Raw genomic sequence first — 24,804 nt, 5'->3', positions numbered from 1 at the left:
AACAGGTCATCACACACGTGTGTTTGGGGATGGGTTAAATCCTGCAATAGGAGAAAACATTACGTATTTATCCCACCCTGGATCGCTAAATACAATGATTATTCCTATTGCAGGATATTAACCATCCCAAAACACACTCGCCTGATAATCTATATACTTAATGTATCTATGCCATTTGATTTTTCTAGCAAAATTGGTGACTTATATAAGTATAAAACCCCTGTGAAATCAGGATAGAACCGGTATTCAACAACCCATACTTGTCATAATATGATTGACATGTGAAGAGATTGGTTAGAATTGGTCGTCTCCAACCTATGCTTGTCATAAGAAGTGACTAACAGGATCGGTTGGTCAGTCTCGCTGAATTGGTTGGCACGTCATCATATCCTATTTGCACAGATTGATGTTCATACTGTTGATCACTTGATTGTCTGGTGCAGACTTGATTATTTACAGAGAGCCACCATACTGCAATGCTGCAAGGAGGGCGTAAAACTAAACTCACTCACTCAAAACAGGGTCAAAGAGCCAGGTTTGGAGAGTTTGCATATGTATGTCATTGTATCCTGTCTGTGTAGACTGAAGCTCAGTTCAGTCATTGAATCGTCTGATCCAGATAGGCGCCATTTGTCTCTAACAGGCATATGTTGCAACTGACAACCAAAACCTGAACACAGGTAAAAATACTGATTTCAGGAATGATTAGATATTAGTAACATTATCAAGAACACAACAGACATCAAAACTTTCCAACAACCTGAGCTTATTTCATTCTGAAGATCTCGCAACCATCGCTGAGGAGAATCCTTTGGAAATTCTCTGAAACATGTCAATATAAAATACTAAATATACATGTACTTTGCAACATCAATACTGACAACAATCAAAATATCAGGGCCAATGTATGGTTCATTAAAACAATTCTGCGCATAACAGGGATTTATCTAATTGAATATTCAGTGTGCAGCAAATGTCAGAAAATATTCCAAAACAGAATTTTCAAATTTTTTAATTCATGTTATGGATACTGTTATGACCACTTGTATTTCACTGACAAAAATTCATATTGTCATTTTTAATTTCAAATTAACTGCAAAGGGCATGTTGTGTGGAATTCTTGATACATGCCTCCATGAGTGAGTGAGTGAGTTTAGTTTTACGTCGCACTTAGCAATATTCCAGCTATATGGCGACGGTCTGTAAATAATCGAGTCTGGACCAGACAATCCAGTGATCAACAACATGAGCATCGATCTGCGCAATGGGGAACCGATGACATGTGTCAACCAAGTCAGCTAGTCTGACCACCCGATCCCGTTAGTCGCCTCTTACGACAAGCATAGTCACCTTTTATGGCAAGCATGGGTTGCTGAAGGCCTATTCTACCCCAGGACCTTCACGGGTCCACATGCCTCCATGAGTTTCTTTAGTAAACACACTACAGGGTGAATAAACCTTGCACCAAGTCACTATACAGAGGCCTCTTTCTAACAATCCTACTTACTTTACTTGATAAGTCTCAGCAAAACTGACTCTTTTTGATGATCTCTTTGAAAGCTTAGTCTCTGTCTGGAATCACATAATCAGAAAACAGCATTGATCAGATTCAGACAGTGAGTGAGCAAGGGACACCAGAAATGGGCTTCACATGGTGTACCCATGTGCGGAATCACATAATCAGAAAACAGCATTGATCAGATTCAGATAGTGAGTGAGCAAGGGACACCAGAAATGGGCTTCACATGTTGTACCCATGCGTGGAATAACATAATCAGAAAACAGCATTTATCAGATTCAGATAGTGAGTGAGCAAGGGACACCAGAAATGGGCTTCACATGTTGTACCCATGCGTGGAATAACATAATCAGAAAACAGCATTGATCAGATTCAGATAGTGAGTGAGCAAGGGACACCAGAAATGGGCTTCACATGGTGTACCCATGTGTGGAATCACATAATCAGAAAACAGCATTGATCAGATTCAGATAGTGAGTGAGCAAGGGACACCAGAAATGGGCTTCACATGTTGAACTCATGTGTGAAATAACATAATCAAAAAACAGCATTGATCAGATTCAGATAGTGAGTGAGCAAGGGACACCAGAAATGGGCTTCACATGTTGAACCCATGTGTGGAATCACATAATCAGAAAACAGCATTTATCAGATTCAGATAGTGAGTGAGCAAGGGACACCAGAAATGGGCTTCACATGTTGAACTCATGTGTGAAATAACATAATCAAAAAACAGCATTGATCAGATTCAGATAGTGAGTGAGCAAGGGACACCAGAAATGGGCGTCACATGTTGAACCCATATGTTCAATCAAACCCAGGTCTTAAGCATGATGAGTGGACGTTATAACCACAGAGTTATCCCACCAACCCTTTATCATGAGGAATGGTGAACTAATTTCCCATGAAAGTGTGATCTCAAACATGCCATTAGAAAAGAAACAACAATGGACATTTTGAAACAAGAAATGGAAGAAACAAAAATTAGACTCCAATAAGATCGACAAAGCAATTATATGTTCTCATGTTACTCTCTGACAGAAACACTACTTGACATTTCCACAGATAAGTATGCCCAAAGTCAATATATTAATGAATGGATATTGTAACTCACCTTCTTGTTCACATCGAGGTCTGCTAATGTTGGACGGTCAAGTTTCAAAATCTGGAAAGGATATGTTATTAAGGATATGTTATAACTATGGGCTCTTACTATATGTTGGTTGAGAGGTATTTCATTCAACACCTATCAGTGGCCGATATAAGAAGAGTCATCAGAAGGTGACAAATAACCCCCAGGCCCCACAAATTTGAAAGAGCAAATCATCTGATAGTTACTTTAAGTCCATCTTGACTGTCTTAGACAAAGTCTAAATCATGAAGAATACTTATCAACACATGAAAAATACAAATGTCAAAACTCTGCAAATAGCAAAAGACACTTCAAGATCTGCTTGACATATCTGCCAATTCTTGTAGAAAGATATTGAACGTTTTTTTAGCTGTGCTGAGGAAATGAATCCTTTTGAGACTGTCTGCATTATTTCTCATGGAAACTGAGAAAAGTAAAAATGCCAAATATCTTCTAAAAGCGAAACACTTTGAGATGTGTCTAATATATCTCCTCTCCTATGTTTTGTTGAAAGATATCAAACGGTTTTCGAGTTGTGCTCCAGAAACAAAGCCTAACCCTCCGTTTTTTGACTAAGTCTGAATCGTTTCAGTGGAAAACGGGAAAAATGACACTGCCAAAAATCTGCAAATACCAAAAGACACCACTTCAAGACCTGCTTGACGTATCTGCCAATTCTTGTAGAAAGATATTGAACGGTTTTTGAGCTGTGCTGAGGAAACAAAGCTCATCCCTCTCTTTTGAGACTAGGTCTGAACTTTTTCCATGAAAACTGAGAAAAATAAAAGTGCCAAAAATTATCTAGTACCAAAAGACACCTGTTTGAGATGCAACTAATATATCCCCTAAGTTCTGCTGAAAGATATCAAACGGTTCTTGAGTTGTGCTCCAGAAACAAAATCTAACCTTCCGTTTTTAGACTAAGTCTGAATCATTTCCATGGAAAACATGAAAATGAAATTGCCAATAATCTGCCAAAAGGCACCACTTTAGGATCTACATCAAAAGTTTTGTTGACAGATATAAAGTGATATCTTAGTTGTGCTCTCAAAACGAAATCCCTTCCTTTTTTGAGACTAAGTCCAACTAGTTTTATGGAAACCCTTACAAATAAAAATTCTACAAAATCTGCAAATAGGAAAAGACACCATTTTAGGTTCTGTTGAATTTATATACAATTTTTTATAAAAAATTATTGAACATTTTGTCAGTAATGCTCTGGAAACGAAACAAGTATGAACGGACAGACAAGGTGTTGACTACATGCCACAGCATCATATTACAAAAACCTAATCAAAGGACCACCACATGCACAAATGCAAGAGTCTTGTTCAATCTCTACCAGACACAATGGTTTCATAGTACTTCCTCGCATGATAAGAATAAGAATAACAACAAACAAACAAACAAATAATAATGACAGGGCTCCCTAACATCAATCAGTGCAACACATATGACAACTGATCACAATTTATCAAAAACGATACATTTTTAATTTTTTATATTTTTTTTAAAAATTGTTTTTTTGTTCTGTAACACCACACTCAGCAATATCACTGCTGTAAATAAATAATTCAGTCTGGACAATACAGTGAATGACAATATGAGTATCTTCCTTATCAAATAGGATAAGACATACCAAAAGCTCACACAAAACACAATCATGAGACAAGGGAAAATCTCAGTGATAAGAACCAATACATTACAACGTTTGGATTATTTAGTCATTTAAGAGTTAAATTAATACGTATGCAGGTTTTCCCATGGCTTTTGTGTGACAATAATTCAGCCTGTATTATTATCATAATACTTTCAATATTGTGCACAAAACTTGTTATTGCTTCAGGTTTTCTACTAGTTGTATTATCAACTCACAGATGATCTTCTACTGTTGGATTTCTTCCTCCTGTAAAACACAATCATAATGGAGTGAGTGAGTGAGTCTACACTCAACAGTATTCTATCTTTATGGCAGCAATCCCTAAATAATCAAGTTTGGACCAGACATTCCAGTGATCAACAGCAAAAGCATCCATCTACGCATTTGGGCTATAATGATATATGCCTACCAGTCAGCAAGCCTGACCATCCGATCACGTTAGTCGCCTCTTACAACAAGCATGGGTTATTGAAGATCAATTCTAACCCAGATCTTCATGGGTGAATTATAATGTAAAAAGTCACTGACTGAAATAGAAAAGACATTACATCATCACCAGTATAAATTAATATAATCTACATGCATACAATCTGCACAAAGACAAATCTTACAAGGTCAGATACACCTGTCAAGACAAAAATCATTTGAAAGGATCATTAATGTTTGCCAAAAACACATATTCCTGAAATTCAGTGCTTTAAAAAATAACACCCTTTGAAGACATGGGTGTCATCTCTTACATGTCAAAATAATCATTTTGTGAAAAAAATACTTCAAACCAGTTCACTACATTGTAGAATGTGATGAAAACTTACCAAACGTTTTCAGTGTTCTCTGGGGCAGTGTTCATTGTACTCAGCAGGTATGTGACTGATTACTGAAAAACACATACAAGCTGAATACCTCATCCATCGAAACTTGAATATTGGTTTCTTCTATAGTCTACAGGCCACGTGAAATTATAACAGAACAATATGACATCATGAGGATTCATCTAGACCTGCGTAGAAGAATATGTTCTGCACTAATCTAAAGTGGATGTCACTTACATTCATGTGTACTGTGTTATATCTAATGGCTTTGAATGGATGGCAACAGTCCAATTTTTTCTTGAATTTGCCTGACCACGCTCTAAAAATGGAAGGACAATCAAATTCTGCATTATCCTCTGTATCTGACATGACATCCATGTATTCTCATTGCTGCCTATGAGAGTTCAACCAAAATTATTGACAACCATTGCATTGTAAAACATTGGTAAAATGTCATGTCTTTTTTATGACTAGAAGTTTCATTTGGAACAGTGTTATGGTTTCTTATTGAAAGATTTAAGGAGACTGCATATTATATTTATCTTCTGTATAAAGGCCAACATTTTTCCTGTATAAAGACCAACAGTTTGTGGTGAAGAGATATCTACATGAGTGTGTGAATGGTTTTACACAACCATTCTATGTTGCTGACAATCTTGAAACAAACTCAGAGGAAACCTGCCATTCATATCTTCAATTTTAAGTTTCTTGCACTCATACGTACTGATAAGGTCTGTACATCGTATAAGTCACCTCGCTGTCACATCACTCTACCTCCATTTCTAGGATATTTTTATGGGGTACCGAAGCATTAGGATTGGAAACTCAACATATGTACGTTGTGTGACGATGGTGAAGCAAGTGGAAAACAACTTTCGTTCTCATTGCTGGAACTGGAGTGCAAAATTAGGAACAGAGAGTTATTTGAACTTCATTTTCAAATGTCAACAAAGATCGGTTAACTTGAACCTGAAATATTTAACTGATTTATTCCGTTTGTAAAGAAAGAGACGTGTTTCCTTACTGCCGCAAACTTTGCATTCATTGTGCCAAACTGTCGAAAGATCCTATTTGTTTACTCACTTATCAAGAATCAGTTTTTGAGTATTTATTCCTCCCAAACTCTCTCTGAGACAATTCGAAGATTCCGCCATTGACGTGTACATGCGCAGTGAGTAGTTCCGGACATACGCCCTTAAGTAAAAACATTTGTGCATAACCAAGTCTAAGAGTGCAGTAAATGTGATGACGCAATTCATGCGAAGCAGAATATATAAAAGAAGGAAATATGCAACCATTAAATTTCTTTGTCTTTTAAAATGTTGTTTACTGCTTTTTGGGGGGAAGTTTAAGAATGCATTCGGTCTTGACCTTTGATATGGAATACTACCATACTATTAGAGAAAGAACTTATTTAACTGTGACCGCACACACTGAGACCGTCTGTCGACAGAAAATAATATAGACGCTTAGTGTATGTTCACCGTCAGGAAATGAAAGGTTATGTATCTAAACATGCCAAGATAAGACAGAAAACGTACCAAAATATTAAAATGTCGAAGGACATACAGACGATCCTTTTCGTAACACCCATTTAAAACCTAAACACGTGTGTTGGCAAACATTATTATAGCCATTGGCGAAGAAACAGTCTGAGGGGGTGGGGATTTTGAGGGATGAGGGGATTCAAACAGTTGCATCCGTACCCGAGGGTGATGGGAATAAGTGTGTACATATGCTAAATACTTAGCAGCCCATGAGATAAGAGTGATAACAAAATATATTACGTGCACGTGGCATTATAAGTAACACGTATTCCGTATCATTAGTAACAAGGGTGTTATTTGGCTTGGTAACCATTGTCAGTCTGAATATATTCATTTGAAACTGAACAATATGGTGTTGGTCGCTGGTGTCAGATGAAGCGGTGCATCACTCGAATGCCCTATTGTTTTATCTCTTGTCAGGCTTAGGCGGTGGGGTAGCGTCGTGGTTAAAGCGTTCGTTCGTCCTCCCGAAGAACCGCGTTCGATACCCAACATGGGTACAATGTGTGAAGCCCATTTCTGCTGGAATATTGCTAAAACCCGCGTAAAACCATACTCACTCACTATTCTCAACCTACGAGACATCTATACAGTTCATTGCTTAACACAATGCGAAAAGAACATAACTTCATCGCTTTGGTACAAGATGCGCAAGAACGTACATCGAAAACATGTTCAAATGATGAACAACAGTAGTCACAGCAGCACTTTGATGTATTTACATGAAGTGTATTAATTTTTTTTTAAATTTCTTATTAAAATTATTTTTCAAGACATACTACATCTCTGCCTGAACAGACAAATGCCTTAAGTTTCAATCCGACAACTCATCTGCTGCATGCAGATTGTTGCCATACTAGACTATGACACAGAATGGACATGGTGAAAATACATCTACATCTCGCAATCCAGTTGTAAATAAAACCCCAAGCATTTAATCAGTCGATGTCTGTGTTAGTGTATGTCTCTACATCGACATCGCAACTTGTTAAAACATACGATATGTACAGACACACTGCCGCCTCGTCACGCATGGGCAAATATCATATCTACACACATAGGAACTTATTTTGAGGCATTGTGATTCTTCAAATGGTGAGGGGTAAGGAAGGTTTTGGCACGATCTCCATCCTCGTTCCCGGGCCTCCCATTAATATTAATATATGAATGATTATTAATGATTGGCCCCGGAATCAGGATGGCACGATCCCGCCCCTCATCAAAGGATAGGAAAGTGTACTGCACCCTCCACCGGATCCTACACTAATGATTGTTTCATGTAGATATGTAAACATGTCATAGATGCAATCGATAACTATTGTAGTATTCTTCGATTATTCTTCTATTATAGACTTGATACACTGTTATGGCAGAAATGACACTTAATTGTTACTATTTGTAATGATCCCGACTGTCACCAACCATTAACTGGAACGCTCCATAAAAAAACCTTTTTCAACTCCTCGTAGTTTTAACAACTTTTACATTCTCTTGTCTAATCAACACCATTGAATATGCATTGTAACATTGAAGCGCTTTGAGCATGTTTGATTTGTTGTACATGTATTTTCTCAAGATAAATGGCGGATCACAGTTATATAACAGAAGAGCATTTAAAACGTTCAAACTTAACAATAATATTCTTTGACAGGCAATTTTGAAAGCAGACTGAGGACAGTAAAGGGCACAAATAGATGTGAGATTGTACGTCGTAGTTTCAGAAAATAACACAATTTTCAGTTTGTTTTAAATTTAAATAATAATTAAAAAGGAACATTTGTGTGTAAATATGTGAGACCCGATCCAACGACTAATACATTAACAAATATTTCATATCAACGCTAACTATTCAATGACTTATGCATGTTGATTAGTTGTTAGGATATTCCTTTTCGTTGACAGAGGACGTTACCGCTATGCAGAGCTTACGGCAGTTCGTTATCTCGACTCTTCCACGTGCAGTAACGGGCAGGTACTTGTCAACGACAGCAGCGTTAAACATGCCAATTAAGGTAAAGACGCTCTGATGTCTCCTAACATTTCTGTAGATTACAAGTATTTGGTTGTTGTGATGCGCTAATGGGGGTAAACTAGTCTTATTCATTTGTTTTAGGATGTTAAGCAGGTGCCCGTCACATCGGTATTACCTGACAGGTGAAATTAACCCTGCAGAGTTGATCATTGAATGATGTGTTAACAGTAGTGACATGACTTACTTGTAAGGCATCTTGCTATTTGATTTTATGTTTTACAGTTTGATTCTTTAGTTTGTAGCGGACAGTGAAATTTAATATACCACGCTCAACAAAATCAATGACATCGATCTGAGATCATACAGACAGTGATATATATGCCTCAGAAAGATCGTTATTCTGCGATGAGTGTCGAATGATGTCGAAAAATAATGTTCAGTTCCTGTTTGGAAATCGCCGTACACACATTGCCAGTGCGTTACGAACTGAACTGAACATCGTTGATTATGGCGTAAATGAAATTGAAATGTGAGTCAGCATGTTTTATGTTTATGCCAGCGGGTGTCACGGCTGATGGGTTCTATGATAAGTCTTCATACAGTGGGAACACACAACCGTAACATTTTAAACGCCTGACCTGGCTTTGTATGGATTTTTTTTTAAAGCAGAAACATGTCCAAACCAAAATCACAAGTGTTCACAAATATTTCTGCTTGAGGTTTGAATACTTTCGAGACTAGCTGGTGTTGCAGTTAATAGCAGTAATGGCTCTTCCATAAATCATAGTACAGCGGAGGACCCCTAAACTGGCAGCCCTCCAATCTGGCATGCTCGCAATATCAGTATTAGAAGTTGGTCGTGGCAAAAGTTCGTTAATTTATGATCATTTACACTCCCTCTAATCCAGCTCAAGTATGTTCTGTATCTTGGTACAACAAAGACCACCCAGTTGACTGTTTGTACAGTAATTAGCGTTCTCTAAACCGGCCTCCACATTTCTCAGCTCCCCTGTTGATTGACTGAATGCGTATTAACAGCACAGTGGATTATCATCGTCAACAGTGATTGACATAATTATATATTAATTGTCATGTCACAATTTGTCAGTCGCTCACCGTGTCAAGATGTTTAGACCAGTCAAGCAGACTAGTTTGTAATTAACTCTTGAACAGAATATATAAAAAATCTAAACCAACTTTTGCTGGTCTTAATGCATGCCGTTTTAGAGGGCTTCCAAAGTAAACTACATTGTTACTTGTTTAATGGGCATTGTAGAAGTTGGTCAGTCAAAAATGAAACATAAGCTTTATGGATTACAAATTCTTGTTCATTAAGTTGAGTGATGTTTTGATTTAGATTCTTACAACAGCATGTTATAGAATAAAGAAATGGTACATATTTGGAAGGGGCCAGTATAATACAACAAAGATACTACATACCATGAGCCTATGATGAACTGATCAAATCACAGACTATGTAAGCATCGTGTATTTTGTTGTTACTACTTGATCTCCCTCGTCATTGACTTCATCACTTGTGCTCTTTGTCGTTTTGTTCCCTACTGGCCTCTTCCAATTGTGTACCACTTGTTTATTCTGTCACAAGCTGTTAATGTCAATCCGCTGTTTGTATCAACATACCATGTGTATAAGCTTCTCACTATTTGGTTGTATTCACATTTAGCTTGATAATGATGTGAGAACCTACATCGAAACGTAGCTCAACATAATGAACAAGAAGTAGTAATCCAAAAAGCTGTATGTTTCATTTAGTTTCCATTGAAATTTGCAATCTGAGTTTGTATTCTGGTGGTATTTTCCTTAACAACTAGACCTGTGGAGGTTAATGAACCCCACCTAGGGTTTTTCTGACCTCTACTGACAGATATTGTTTCCAGTTTTAAACATCACAATAACTTTCATTTTAGGCACGTTAATTGGTACCCATTACTTACAGCCATTTCTGCAACTATCATAATGAATTTGATTTGCAGTAAGTTTGTAGTATGTGTTATAGCATTTTTTAGAAAACTCACTATACATACACAGTATATGGCGAGTGATAATTAGTAATCAAATATTGATTTATATATTGGAGAACTAACTTAAGCATAAATGCTGCAAGTGTTAGAAATCAATTTATCTAGTTCCTTTGGTCACATATGATAAAAGTTATTTTATGACAGCAGTTCATGTAGGATATTATCGATGACACAATTTGATATCAACAAGTCTTTCCTTTGATCATATTTCTTTTTTTCAGTCTTTTTGACCAGACTTCATATTCAGAGACAACAAAGTTGAAAAATAATCACTGTGGCTTTTTCGCCTCAGTCCAATCTTTTCTTGTAGAATGGTTTAATTCTACAATTTTCTTTGTTTGAATTTATCACAAGACCTCAGATTTTTGCTCAAATATGGGAAGTGCATTTCACTTGACTGATTTCACGACATAGCTTGTATAGACGATATGTGACTGAAAGTAGCTTGTGCACACAATGTCTCAGACACAGTCACAGTGATTGGCCAACTTCACGGTTTTGTGTCACTTGTGGACTTTGTCGAAATGTTCACAAGGTACGTCACAGGGTATTGTGAATTGTTTGTACAACTGATGATACTGAATTTTAATGAGAAGTCCTCAAAAAGAATTTAGCAAATATGTTCAGGGGATCCTTGTTATTTAAATGTGCCAACAAGAATGTTTCTATAGATGTCTTCGAACTTAGTGCATGTCACTTGATTGGATACCAACAAGGAAGTTGTCCCTTCATTCATCCTATTCATTGATGTTAGTCGTGTGCTAATTCTGAATAACCAGGTATATTTTGCGACTCATGTTTTACTTATAACAATGTGCAGGATGAGCCTTGTTTGTACATCTTTTGTTCATTTGGTGAATTAAACGGAAGATCCGGGTTCAATTCCCCACATGGATACAGTGTGTGAAGCCCATTTCTGATGTCCTCTGCCATGATATTGCTGGAATAGTGCAGAAAGAGGCATAAAACCCATGTCATGCGGTTATTTTGTAAAATCTGTTAGCAGTGATCAATGTGGTTGGGAGACTTACCAATATTCATAAAAACTTAAACATCAGATTAAAGTTCAGAAAGTATGTGTATTATTATGTTTGTTAAATGAAGACGTTAACAACTGATACAGTAATGTGACTAATAAATAATCTGCAAAGTAAACAAAACACTGTTTTATGGTGTCAACAGGACCCATGAAGGTCGGGGGTAGAATAGGTTCTCAGCAACCCATATTTGCCATAAAAGGCAACTAAACTTGTCATAAGATTCAACTAACGGGATCGGATGGTCAGGCTTGCTGACTTGGTTGACACATCGGTGCCCACTTGTGCAGATCAATGCTCATGCTGTTGACACTGGATTGTCTGGCTTAGACTAGGTTATTTACAGGCCACCACCATATAGCTGGAATATTGCTGCATACTGTGTAAAACTAAGCTTGCTAACTCACTCAACAGGAAGTATCCTCAAACATCTTATTCACAGTATTAATTGGTGCTTTTGTTACTCGCCCAGTCATGATGGTGCCCCTTTATTGCCCAGTTTTATGGTGATGGGGATTACGATTACATTCCATCAATGATTGATTACCGAGGTCCAGTTATCAATCTGCATATTGTGAGCAATAACCAGCCCTAACACCGGGATTGTGAAGGATATGGAACATTTATCTGTGAACAAATCTATGCTGCTTATCAGTGGAACAGTTGTAATTCACTGTGATTGGGTTTTGAGCTTTGAATAATCATTTAGTGTTTAGTGAGCATGTGTTTCTATTGTAGGTCAGGCAGGGAAACTATTTAATGTTTTTGAATGATTGAGATACTCAAACTGTGGTTTAAAATGGAATGTTGTTTTCCTACTTTCCTCAGTTTAAGGGTTAACCAAAACCTAAAATATGGAATGAGAATAAGATATATTGTTAACCTTCTTAACAGCCTATAAATGTTTAAAGATGGTATTGCTTCTGAACCTCCAATACAGAATTTATATTCAACAATGATTAAAGCTAACTGTGAATGTGGTTCACTGACATAATCCAGGGCTCAATTTAGAGCTTTGTTACTTGCACTGGTGCAACCCAGTATTACAAAGTGCAACCTATTTAATAGTCTAGCTTGCACCAGGTGCTTAATTTTTGTGACAGACCAAACCAGCCTTGTAAAAACATAGTTAATGCAAACAAGTGATTCAAAATCGGTTTTGTTCAATTACGAGAAAACATGATCAATTGCTTGGTCTTTTATTCACTGGACTCAATCAGTGATTATTTCAGTTAATCAGACCGTCACTAGAATATAAACAGGCTGACAAACAATGGCTGATGTGTTGGTTGGAACTCATATGTTGTTGCACATTCCAGGAAGGAGACAAGCTCCCAGATGTTGACCTTTTCGAAGGTAACCCTCACAACAAAGTCAGCACACAGGCCTTGTTTGGTAAGGGCAAGAGTGTCATCTTCGCTGTTCCCGGAGCATTCACGCCAACATGTTCAGAGGTAAGACAGGCATTTTTTTTGTCTGCATGAGGGATTTACAAAAGACCAGATTATGTTTCAGTGGTGTTGGTGTGGGGAGAAAAAGGCAGTGTACCGCTTTGAATTTTGCATTACAATAGAGTCATTGAGATTCACAGACCATGTGGTCGTATTGGGCAGTCTAAGTAAACTTATCCTCAGTACTTTTCGTTACACTCCACTACTGAGTCTAACAAAACTTTGGGGGAGGTTGCGTCAGGTAACCTTTGAGATTGACCAATCAGAACACAGCTTACTGAATTGCGAAAGTGGACATTCGCACACACCTTTTAAACTTTTTATCTAGAAACGGTTCATACCCAAATGATTCCGAATGCTATTTAGCATACGTTTGTTTCCGGGTGATGCACACGGCACACGTTACAACCGTGGCAAATGGTGAGTAAACAGTCACCGAAAATAGTGTTTTTGGAAATATTCAAGGATGTCATCATGTGGAAATATTAGCTAATAGACATGGGTAATAAATAAAATACCACACTCGGTCTCATTACATACAAATTTTAAGAAACTCATGATCTTCCTATGGTATCTGACCTTGCTTTCGCTTGGTTAGATGCCAAAGGAAGGACACTTGTTTCATATAATTCGTATGTAATGTGACCTCATGTAGCATTCTGTATATATGCCATTACCAGCTATGTTATTTTCCATCTTCAAGCTGCGCAACATTGATTTGTGACAAATAGCATCACGTATTGGTTTTTCATCTTTTATTGCCAATGATCTCATAGTCAAGATTCTTGACCGCCATTTGTAACCATAGTAATCAACTATGGTTGCGTCAAGGGAGGTAACAGTGGCATATGCAGTACTTGTGAGACAAATAATTATACATGTTATACTGTGGAAAGTACAGACGTGGTAACTAGAGAAAAACACAAATTTTGTGAGGTATTTATACATGTATTTTTACATTCACAGGTATTCTAACTTTGCATTCAAAACAGCAATATCAAACAGTTTTAAACAAAGTTACAAATATTAAGTCACAATGTGTGATGGCGCAGATTTTGATATTCAAATCAGTGGAGTTTTACTAACATATACTTGTTGATAAATACCAGTTTCTGATCCCCTGTAATGTCTCTTTACATTTGGCATATTTATCACCATTAGATGTTATGAAACCCATGACGGACTGTTTTCTTGTCAAACGTATTTTAGGTAGAGTGTGTAATCTGACATGTAAATGAGCATTATGTAATAAGAATAAAGTATTAATGGATTGAGAAACTATTTTCTTTAAATGAATATCCTGCGAGAACGAGATTACCAGATCCTGAAGGTGTCATTTATGTAAATATGGGATTTTGTTAAACAGCAGACATTGTGCCTACTGCTCTCGTCTGTGTACTTTACATGTAAATGTCAACAGTGTATGCTACTTCGTCCCTCTAACACCTGTGAAGATCCGGGTTAGGATTGGTCCTCAGTAACCCATGCTTATCTGTAGAGGCAAATAATGGGATCTGGTCGTCAAGTTGACTTGGTTTACACATGCCATCGTATCCAGTTGCGCAGATCGATGCTCATACTGTTGACCACTAGATTGTTCAGTCCAGGTTGTTCTGCTGCTATAGAACTGGAATATTGGTGAGTGTGGTGTGAAACAACAAACCAACCCTATAACAACCTGGTTGTTTGACTATAGTCAGTGCTTACATACTGCTAATAGTCCAGAAAGGTTATAAAACTTCCAGAAGGTCAGTAACACAGGAGCTCAGACATTTCACAGCCCCTAATCTGTTGCCAAGTGTAAGACAGAACCGAATAATACCAGATCTGCGGGGTTAAAAGGAATCACATTAGATACATAACAATTTTGTTTCAATGGAAGTTTGTGTCACCATGTCTGACAGACAGTCTAATGGCTACCTATTGAAAAAGGAAAGATCCATGATGTACATGTATTATAAACAGTGACCTTACATACTTCCTGTGAATTATATTGTTGGTGTAGATTTGTAGCCGGGAATTATTGTTCAAGTATCAGCGAAGTGATTGTTTAGGATGTAATATTTCAGGGTGTAGCAAGTGTGAGGAGACAAAGAGTTTAACTCTTAAATTGATATTGTCACACTAGAATAGTGTGAATAATATATGTAATATTTGAAAAACAGATTTTAAAAAAATTATTTTAGCTATGGTCATATGTTATTAATTAATAACAGCAATGACTTCAGATGCCCTATGTTGGAACATTATCTACTTGGAATATGAACTGATCTCATTTTACTTACAAATTGCCGGGGAAAAAAATGTCCCCTGCTAAAAAAGTACATAAGACTGCTAGCCACATGGAATAGTACACAGGAAGAGCACCGTTTTATCGTCATTGAATAAAATGGGGACATTAAAATACTGTTCAGCCTGTGAAAGATCGGGGAGTCTTGAAATGTCAAGTATAGGTCAAAACATGCAAATTTCATCCATGTTATGTCACAGAATATTTTTAAAAATCTGTTTGTAATTTGAAAATGCCTGAATCTTACTTAGTAATTATACCAACATCCATTGTCTGTCTGTCTGTCTGTCTGTCTGTCTGTCTCTGTCTCTGTCTGTCTGTCTGTCTGTTGCATTTATGGTGCATGTAAATGTACAAAGTATGGACATAGGTGTTAGATAATCCGGAGGTTAATGAAAGACCAGAAGAATACATTGTTGTAATTTTATGTGAAGAGGTTATGGTGGGGTTTTTAGTATAAATGTATCCTAAGGGCTAGACGTTTCAGACTTTTGAGGAATTGGTGGCTGTTCTTATATGTTGTCAGTGTTTGGGCAAGTTGATTTCCTTGGTTACTTTGATCCTTATCGTAAGGAGGAAATCTCCTCAGCAAAGCAACAACAAATACACACTGGGTTCAAGAAGGAGCAGTCACTTGAAGAATTACACCGTAACTTAGCTGTGTCACGAACAACAGCATGTTTTATCAAAAGTAATTTACTCAGCCTTTGGTCAACAAGAAAAGATAAGCCGAGTCTGTACATGAGCCCACTGTCTACATGCAGTGACTATTCTAGTCCAAGAAAAGGTGCGTTACACTTGTGATAAAATAATTAGTCTTTCTAAGCCATGTGTGTCAGAGTGATGTGTACTTCCGATCAAAAGTTAAGACTTACTTACAACGCTATATGTTCTGTATATACATATCTGGTTACAACAAAGATTGATTTTTCCACTGACTAGGGGGAACAAACCACAGATGTTATGCAGATTAATTACACGAGGATCTTGCATCAAATTGCTGAAAAACATTTGCAGATATCATGCATGTAAACAGATGCATTTTGGTGTGCAGTTTTGTTAACAATTCAACAATTTTCACTCTTTTTTGTTATTCATTGAACTCGTGACATGTCTTTTTCAACATTAGCAATTTTACAGCACATCGCTTCGTGTGCAAACAGTACCTTTAAACAGTATTGGAGTAATTTGCAAAATTTATTTAAGAACAGTTGCCTGTAGTAAGTGGCTGTATTTACACTAGTGAGTTTAAACTTTATATTTACTAATATATATTTTAATACATGAACACACACACATCCACCACCAGATTCTGATTAATTATTTTGTCAGTGACTCAGCTTTACCCACGTTGGTGTTAGCTGTTTGTACAGGAGATAAACTGCCTGTTTGTTACATGGTGCAAACAGTGTCTTGTGTTACCAAGCTCCTTACAACAGTATTTTTACTGCCTTGTGCCTATACTTTGAGTGTTATGAGTGTGTCAGGTGTTGAAGTAGATCCTGCTTCAACGTGCTGACTTCACACTCCAGAATTATACTTGTGAGTACATGATGAAAATTGTTAATGTTCTGTCAGTTCTGGAGATTTCCGGGTGGTAGAGTAGCCTGGTTCCCCACATGTGTACACGATGTGATGCCCATTCTGGGAAATGGAAAAAAAAGGGAAGAGGAGAAAAAGAATCGCGTTTAATCTACCACATCGGCCTGCATCTGACTAAGTCATTCTAGGTAGATTGATTATGCACAAAACTGAATTCTGTCCAAGTTTACCTGCAACATGCCCATGCTCGTGAATCTCCCCAAAGTAATAAACATGCATAGTATAGTGTTATGTACTGTCCAGCAACACAACTCTTTTTTTGTCAAGTTTTTAAATAGAAGACATGAGCATGAACGCTTACTTTTATGAGATTTCTTTTTTTCAAAGCATTTTTATTGCTGTGCAGTATATGATACAATCAGCAGTTCTTAAATTTGTTTTAGTATGTTTACAAAAAAGGCAGCAAAAAGAATGAACCTTGTTATTGTTTCAGAAACATGCCCCTGGCTACATCCAGAATTTCGCCCAGTTGAAAGAAAAGGGAGTACAAACTGTGGCATGTATTGCTGTCAACGACCCCTTCGTCATGGATGCATGGGGCAAGTCAATGGGAGCAGAGACAAAGGTGCCAAGCTTTTTCAAATATCTTGGACAAGTTCAAGTTAATGTCGTAGGCATGTTGAAATAGTACAATTACAGCATTACAGGATAGATTTTGCAAACTTTTTCTTCACTCAGATTTTCAAAGTATTTAGGAACATACATATTTGAAAGACTGAAAGATCCAACTGACATCACATTTTGCATCACAGTGAGCAATGTGCAGGGAGTTTGCTGGAGGCTTTAATGAGGTTTGACTGTCTTCTTTACCATCACGAAAGTGTTACAAGATCTTGCAGACATTTTAAGTACTGTCCAGGTGGACCACTCACTGATTCTTACAAATAATTCACTTTTTTCATTGAAAATAGAATATATCACACAATGGGGACTTGTCATAGCAATGAATGTGAACAGGCCGTCGTTCAGCTAATTACATCAGTGTTTCTAATGACTTTCAGGTCCGAATGCTAGCAGACACAGCTGCTGCCTTCACAAAGGTATGTGTGGTAGTTGAGTAATGTGATTGTGAGTAGAAACTTGTGTCAACAACATTAAATTTTCATGTGTGGTAGCATGGCAAATATATATATAGGATGTTTGGATTTACATGTTAGATGCTATGTTTACATCATCGGATGACATGAAAATACCCATATTTTAATGGATGGAGCTTTTTGCAAGTGAAAACTGTCATGAGATGTGGAAAACATGTTAACTGATAAGAAAGACAAATGTTGTATACATTACATATGATCTTACTGATTTTCATAATCTTACTATGTTGTTCCAGCAGAACATGCTGTTAAGTGTCAGCAATATATAAGTGAATTTTTCAGTTAAATGTGATTTGTGTTCACTTGTATTTAGTATAACACTCCATATCTAAGTATGATCGCACATCACATGACAGCATGTTGTAGAATGTGACACTACAAACTGTAGATAAGAAGTACAGAGGATTTGGAGGAAATCATTCAGTTTCCTTATTTTTAGCATTGTGTAAATACTAGTGACCAGGTGAAGGAAATGTGTTTTTTTCCTATTTTTACATCAGTAACTGTCTGCTGTTTCATCAGCCATTGAAATTTACACCTGTGAGACCATGAAGGTATCAACTTCAAGTGAAAAATACAGTTGAATGAAAATTCATCTTGACACTCGGAGACTCAGTCCTCAGAACAAGAATGAAATATTATGGAATTTGGTGGTTTGTACACTCCAAACTTGGTATGGTTGTGGTGATGACGGAGAAAGGAAACACAGTAGATAACACAAGGTTTATACCCTAAATACTTCCTTGTGCACTCACTGTCTCACTGTAAGGTCATTTCCTTGCCATCACTGGCACAGGCATCTCTCATACAACCTGAAGATTCATTGCTATCCCACCAACCTGTGACTAGAATTTCAAGTGCAGTTGAAAAGTTTTGTTAAGAATTAAATACCTTGCAGTCTAGAAATCAAATTGTGCCCTTTTCTTGCAGAAGCAGACAAATTTACAAACTGTGACCTGTGAAACTAGTTTTTGTCATGACAAAAATAAAACTGACCTACTGTGTTGGAAAAATAATTCAAGTCCAGGACATAAAGAATATATGACATCAATTCATCTCAATGATCAAACTAAAACTGCTGTTCATTATTATCAATACAGCAGGCAAATTGGGGCGTGTCGCAGAGATGGAGTTTGGTTAGCTAAATTTACTGGACTGTTTCAGAAAGTCGGAATGGACATGGATCGAACTGAAAGACTTGGGGGAGTTAGATCCAAGAGGTTAGTTAGACATCATTTGAAATTAATGGATTCATTGTGTTTCAGAAAATAGACATGGCCATTGACTTGACCGAAATCTTGGGGGGAGTGAGGTCCAGGAGGTTAGTGTATCGCATTGTCTGAGAGTTTCTCCTCCCGTAGATGTAGTTGCTGGTGTAGATGCTTGCCTTTTGCTCTGTGCTTTCCATGACATGAAACTGTATCTTTTCTCTGTAGGAATGCATTACTACACTTCCCAGTAAAACAGATGCAGTTACAACAGAATGTTACAGATATGACAGAATGATATTTGAATCCATTCATGCATTCCAACCCATTATGTTGTCATACCTGTAACATTACATCACACTGCCTTGTTATACATGTAACTGTGCAACATATTTATATATTATTGTCATACATGTAATAATACATATTACAATGTGTAGGGAATAGTTCCAATAACTATGAATTACATCACATTACCTTGTCGTACCTGTAGCAGTACGACCTTTTGTTACCTGTAACACAACAACACATTACCTCGTCATACCTGTAACAGTACAACACTTTACCTTGTCATGGAAGTAACAGTACAGCACTTTACCTTGTCATGCCTGTAACACTACAACACTTTACCTTGTCATGCCAGTAACACTACAACACTTTACCTTGTCATACCTGTAACAGTTCAGTGTGGTTGGATAATCCCTCTATCATACTTATATTGTTTTAGGCCAAGCCTAACAACTCTGTTCTGCAATGTACTCTTGTTAATCTTCATTCACGTGCTTATATTTGTTTTCTGCATGTTTTCTTTTGTTGTCTGTTCTTTAGTTGTCCCCCACTGCAACGCAGAATGGGGAGTTATATATTCAGCTGCATCTGTGCGTCCATCCAGCTGTCAATACATAGGTCCCATTTCTTGTTAACGTGATACCTCATGAAGTGTTGTATCCAATGTCTTTTAATTTGGTGACAGCCTACTTTAGGGGATCACGTAGACACTAGTTGATTTTGTTGACCTTGACCTTATTTTAAAGGTCACCAAGACTCTTTGACCACTTTTCAAACTCTTGTTAATGCAGTGTCTCATGAACTGTTGTATCCAATGTCTTCAATTGTGGTGACAGCCTACATTGGGAGACTGTACAGACACCAGATGGGTGACGTTCACTTTATTTTCAAGGTCATCATGACTCTGAACACTCCTCAAACTCATGCTAATGCAATATCTCTTGAATTGTTGTACCCAGTGTCTTCACATTTGGTGACACCCTACATAATGGGATTACAGAGACCCCAATCAATTTAGGAGACCTTGGCTTTATTGTTAAGGTCAATGTGACTCTTTGACCACTTTTCAAACTCTTGTTAACATGATATCTGATGAACTGTTGTACCCAATGTCTTAAAATTTGGTGACAGCTACATTGCTCAATTTGTGTGACCATCATCCTATTTTCAATGTGACCACGGCACTTTTACAATTTTTTCAACTTATGTTAACACATAAAAGATTGCAACCAAGGTCCTTAATTTTATCAACAGCCTACATTGGGTGATCATTATCCAGACACTAGTCAGCTCATGCATCTTGTGTGTGAGCAAAAAGTAAAAAGTAGTGAATATGTTATAAATATTTCATTCTTCTTAAACAGTGGGGCACATTGCCCCTGTTTTGTTGTCCTTAAAGTGGCATTGCATTTGAGAACACAGATGCCATATGAGGAATTGGCAATCTTTCGGACATCTGCAAGGGTAAGATTAGACTGCTTAAGAAAACATAAAGATCACACAATTCTTTCCACTTGCGGTAGATAATCTGTATTGCTTTGACGGTTCATGACAGAATGAAGTGGCCCTTTTTTCAGCTGTATATGTACCATATCATTATTATTCTTTAAGTGGTATGTCATATCAAACTTAGTCCACAACTAATTTTGAGGAAATGGGAAAGAACTAGACATTTTGAACTTGTCACAGTGAGTGACACTGTTTGGTACACAACTACGTATCACATTGTCAGTCATTATTTTATATTAGCATAGTTTTTTTCAGTAAAATATTCAGTCAGCCAGGTTTGGCAACGGTTGGTATTAAACTTTGGGGACAGGGATTGCTCAGGATCAATCCACATAGAACACCAAGCTACATTAGATTAATCTTTCTTTTCAGCGTGGTTCTGTTGTAGAATGCTTTCCTCGCAGCTTCCTCACTTTTACTTTCATTTTCTTTTGTGTGATTTGTCTGTTTAAAAATAGTCCTGGCTACTAATACATTTTTTTACAATACTAACATAAAACTCGAAACTTGGTGGATGTTAAAATTTTTCATTTTTGTAAATTTATTTTCTTCATAATTGTTTTAATCAAACATATTTTTGTAAAATGAAACATTGAAGAAAACAGAACTTTTTGATCACATGATACAACAAATACATCTTTTCAAAATTGGGGCATCAGAGTAGTCTCATAGGTAGAGCGCTTATTTTTGACTCACAACACTTGGGTTTGATCCCCACATGGGTACAATCTGTGAGACACCTTTTCTGGTGTCCCCTGTTGTGATATTACAAAAATATTGCTAAAATACGTTTTTGAACCCTAGTCACCAGTTCCAGTTTATCAACACTAGCTGAAAACAATTTGATGGTGTTTATACGACATTTGTTATAGTCATATTGTTCTGTCTAGGTATGCGATGGTTGTGGAGGATGGTGTTGTGAAAAGCATCCAGGCTGAGCCAGACAACACAGGCCTTGCCTGCAGTGCTGCTACTGATGTGATGAAGCTGCTGTAGAAACCATGGTGGTGGTGACGCTGAGAAATGGATTCAACAACCTTAAGAAATGGAAAGTGGAGAAAACATCACATCTCCAAAAATAATATTTAAATGCAAATTTACTTACTTGTATACACTTAAAGTTCCCGGAAATTGTAATGGTCAAGACTGAATCAAAGGGCGAACACATTGCATTGTATCTTTTTCAAAAAACAGTAATCTGATCTGATTATCTTTTTATAGTTTATTTCTGCCGTCCAAGGGTACTTACTTATTAACAAGCTACTTTATGAACCAAGAACTAGAAGTGGTATCACAGTTGCACATATATCCTTGGTGTTGAGTCCTATGGTAGAGTGTCATCCTCTATGCATGTTAGGGGATGTGGCAGTGTTTGCCCTTGACATGAAAATTTAGGTCTAAGGAATCATCGTGACTCCCTGATGTCATGAGATATATAAGCAAGGTAAAGTAGGTCGGGTATTTATCACTGAGCAGTTAACTGGCAAACAATAAACTGAGTAGTTTTAAACAACAGCAAATTACAAGCTTAGATTGAGAAAAAAAAGTACAAGAATTTGTACTTTACAAAGAAAGTGTAATCCCAAATATAACATGTTAGGGACCAGAAACATTATGTCAACAATGATGCAAGCTTTTGAAGTCACAGTGTATATGAGATAATTTGTGCGTACAATACGCAGGTTTTCTGTGCCAGGGCAAACACTGAAGGTGGGGTAGCCAAAGTGGTTAATGTGTTCGCTTCTCACGCCAAAGACCCAGGTTTGATTCCCAACATGGGCATAATGTGTGAATCCCATTTCCAGTGTCCTCCACCATAATGTTGCCTCTGAAATCGGCATAAAACTAAACTCACCAAGTGTGTTGGTTCAAGAACTGTCATACGTTGTGTATATGGAGAAAACTCTCACGCGATGTCGTGTTGCATAGAAGTTCAAAGTAAAATTATCAAAGTAACTTATTCATCAGTGTACTAAGGCAGTCTGTTTTCACTCCTATACTGTTTGAAGGAAATAATTACCATCCGTGTCAATGAGATGATATGTCATTGTAATCTCAGTGCTCCCTGAACAAAGCCTCTGTTGTCATCTTTACCTTCTGATAAGTTGAACACATTTCAGTAGGAGTCCTTTTCAGTGTGACTGGTTTTTGTGACACAACCATTTTACAGGTTGTGAATTTTGTGTCACATGTTCGTTTTTGTTTAGTTGTTATATTCAAGATCTTCATATACCTTTAGCGCACAAAAAGACGTGGAAGTAAGTATCTGGGGAAACGGTGTCTGTCAGGAGCTCAATAGCCTGAAAGTGTTAATATTCTTCTGTTTGTGAGTGCTGATTAATCTTAATGGACAACCTGCGATACTCTCAGAAGTTGAAAAATTATTTATGAAATTTTATGTTCACTATTTATATTGGCTTGGCTTTTTTATAATTGTTAAAATTAGGGAATTCATGATTTACACAATATTCTTGTCAAATTCAATGACGATTCTTAAGTTAACAATTCCAAATCCAAATTTGAGATTGTTTTGGGGGATAGTTCCATATGCCTGGTCTTCTGGTGTATTTCAAAATGTATAGATGTTTTGAAAATTTGACGGTGATAGTTTGTAATAAAAATATTCTGTAGAGACTTGTTTTGTTTTTCATATATACACATTCTGTTGATTTTTGCACTTTGGGCGACATAATTTTTGGTAAGTATTTGGCATTGTGTCACTGATGTATTCTCCTGCGGCGATATTGTCAATGAGGTGACCTTAAAACCTTTCTGTGTCACTTCTTTCTCAAGTATGCATGAAGATCCAAGTTAAAATTGATCTTCCGTAACCCATACTTGTCATGAGAGGTGACTGTCAGAATCGGATGGTCAGACTTTATGTCCTGTTTGCATGTCAGTGTAACACAATCAGTGGACTGTCTGGTCCAGATTTGATTGTGTGTTTCAGAGATTGAATGTCAGTCTATGTTAGGAGAAACAATAATGAGATACAATAAAAATATAATTAGGTCCTGTTCGTATGAAACATGAAATGACACATAATCATGGCACTAGACTGCATATCACCAATGGTGGAAGTATCAGACACTTGAACATACAGTTTGGGGGCATGAGTGCTAGCTGTTAAACTGAACATGTCACACAATCATAACTTCCAACATATTTAGTACCAGCAAAGCAGTAGTAGCAGCAGCAATGTTTGAAGTGCAGTAAACACTGCACTCCGCAATATTCCAGCTATATGGCGGTTCACTGTCAACATGCTGAACAGCAAAAGAGATGAAATCTCCGAAAAAATGAAAGTGTTCATGTTTACATGTCTTCTATTTGAAAACTTTACAAAACAAAAAGCCAGTTGCAGTTCTTTTGCTGTTCAGTATATTTTTTTACAACAAACAAGCCCAGGAAAGTTTCTCGAAGCGGGGACCCATGATGTGAGTCAATCGCCATTTGCCCATTAATTTTAGACCATCTGGACACAGGTTGTCATTCATTTTCATGTGGCATGAAGGCAAACTAGACATATTACAAATCGTTGCTTTGCGTTATTCATTGTTAAGTCAGGATATTTTATAGGTGACAACTTCTTTATCAGTTTATATGACACTGTCTCACAACAGTATGATGCAATCAAG

At 37.1% G+C, this 24,804-nt stretch overlaps 2 protein-coding genes across 3 annotated transcripts in view; one reads left to right on the top strand and one right to left on the bottom strand.

Moving 5' to 3' along the window:
* LOC137293642 (uncharacterized) overlaps positions 1-6,320 on the bottom strand; it is a 29,483-nt gene extending 23,163 nt beyond the window's left edge. For both annotated transcript variants that reach the window (XM_067824312.1, XM_067824313.1), the window contains exons 1-6: positions 6,207-6,320; positions 5,127-5,188; positions 4,527-4,557; positions 2,634-2,684; positions 1,508-1,572; positions 761-822 (exon numbers count right to left, since the gene is read on the bottom strand). In XM_067824312.1, the coding sequence (XP_067680413.1) occupies positions 761-822; positions 1,508-1,572; positions 2,634-2,684; positions 4,527-4,557; positions 5,127-5,161 (244 nt within the window). In that variant the 5' untranslated portion in view covers positions 5,162-5,188; positions 6,207-6,320. The remainder of the gene's footprint in view (positions 1-760; positions 823-1,507; positions 1,573-2,633; positions 2,685-4,526; positions 4,558-5,126; positions 5,189-6,206) is intronic.
* A 2,230-nt stretch (positions 6,321-8,550) lies between these two features.
* LOC137295068 (peroxiredoxin-5, mitochondrial-like) lies at positions 8,551-23,800 on the top strand. Its single transcript, XM_067826338.1, has 6 exons — positions 8,551-8,682; positions 13,041-13,175; positions 17,498-17,629; positions 18,066-18,104; positions 19,427-19,482; positions 22,057-23,800. Exons 1-6 carry the CDS (start codon positions 8,587-8,589, stop codon positions 22,160-22,162), a joined length of 564 nt encoding a protein of 187 aa, XP_067682439.1. The 5' UTR covers positions 8,551-8,586; the 3' UTR covers positions 22,163-23,800.
* Positions 23,801-24,804: the final 1,004 nt, after the last annotated feature.

This window comes from Haliotis asinina, chromosome 8 (genome assembly GCF_037392515.1).
Source record: "Haliotis asinina isolate JCU_RB_2024 chromosome 8, JCU_Hal_asi_v2, whole genome shotgun sequence".
In the NCBI taxonomy this organism is placed as follows: domain Eukaryota; kingdom Metazoa; phylum Mollusca; class Gastropoda; order Lepetellida; family Haliotidae; genus Haliotis; species Haliotis asinina.
The sequence above is the reverse complement of the archived record's forward strand: the minus strand, read 5'-3'. Positions and strand labels throughout refer to the sequence as shown.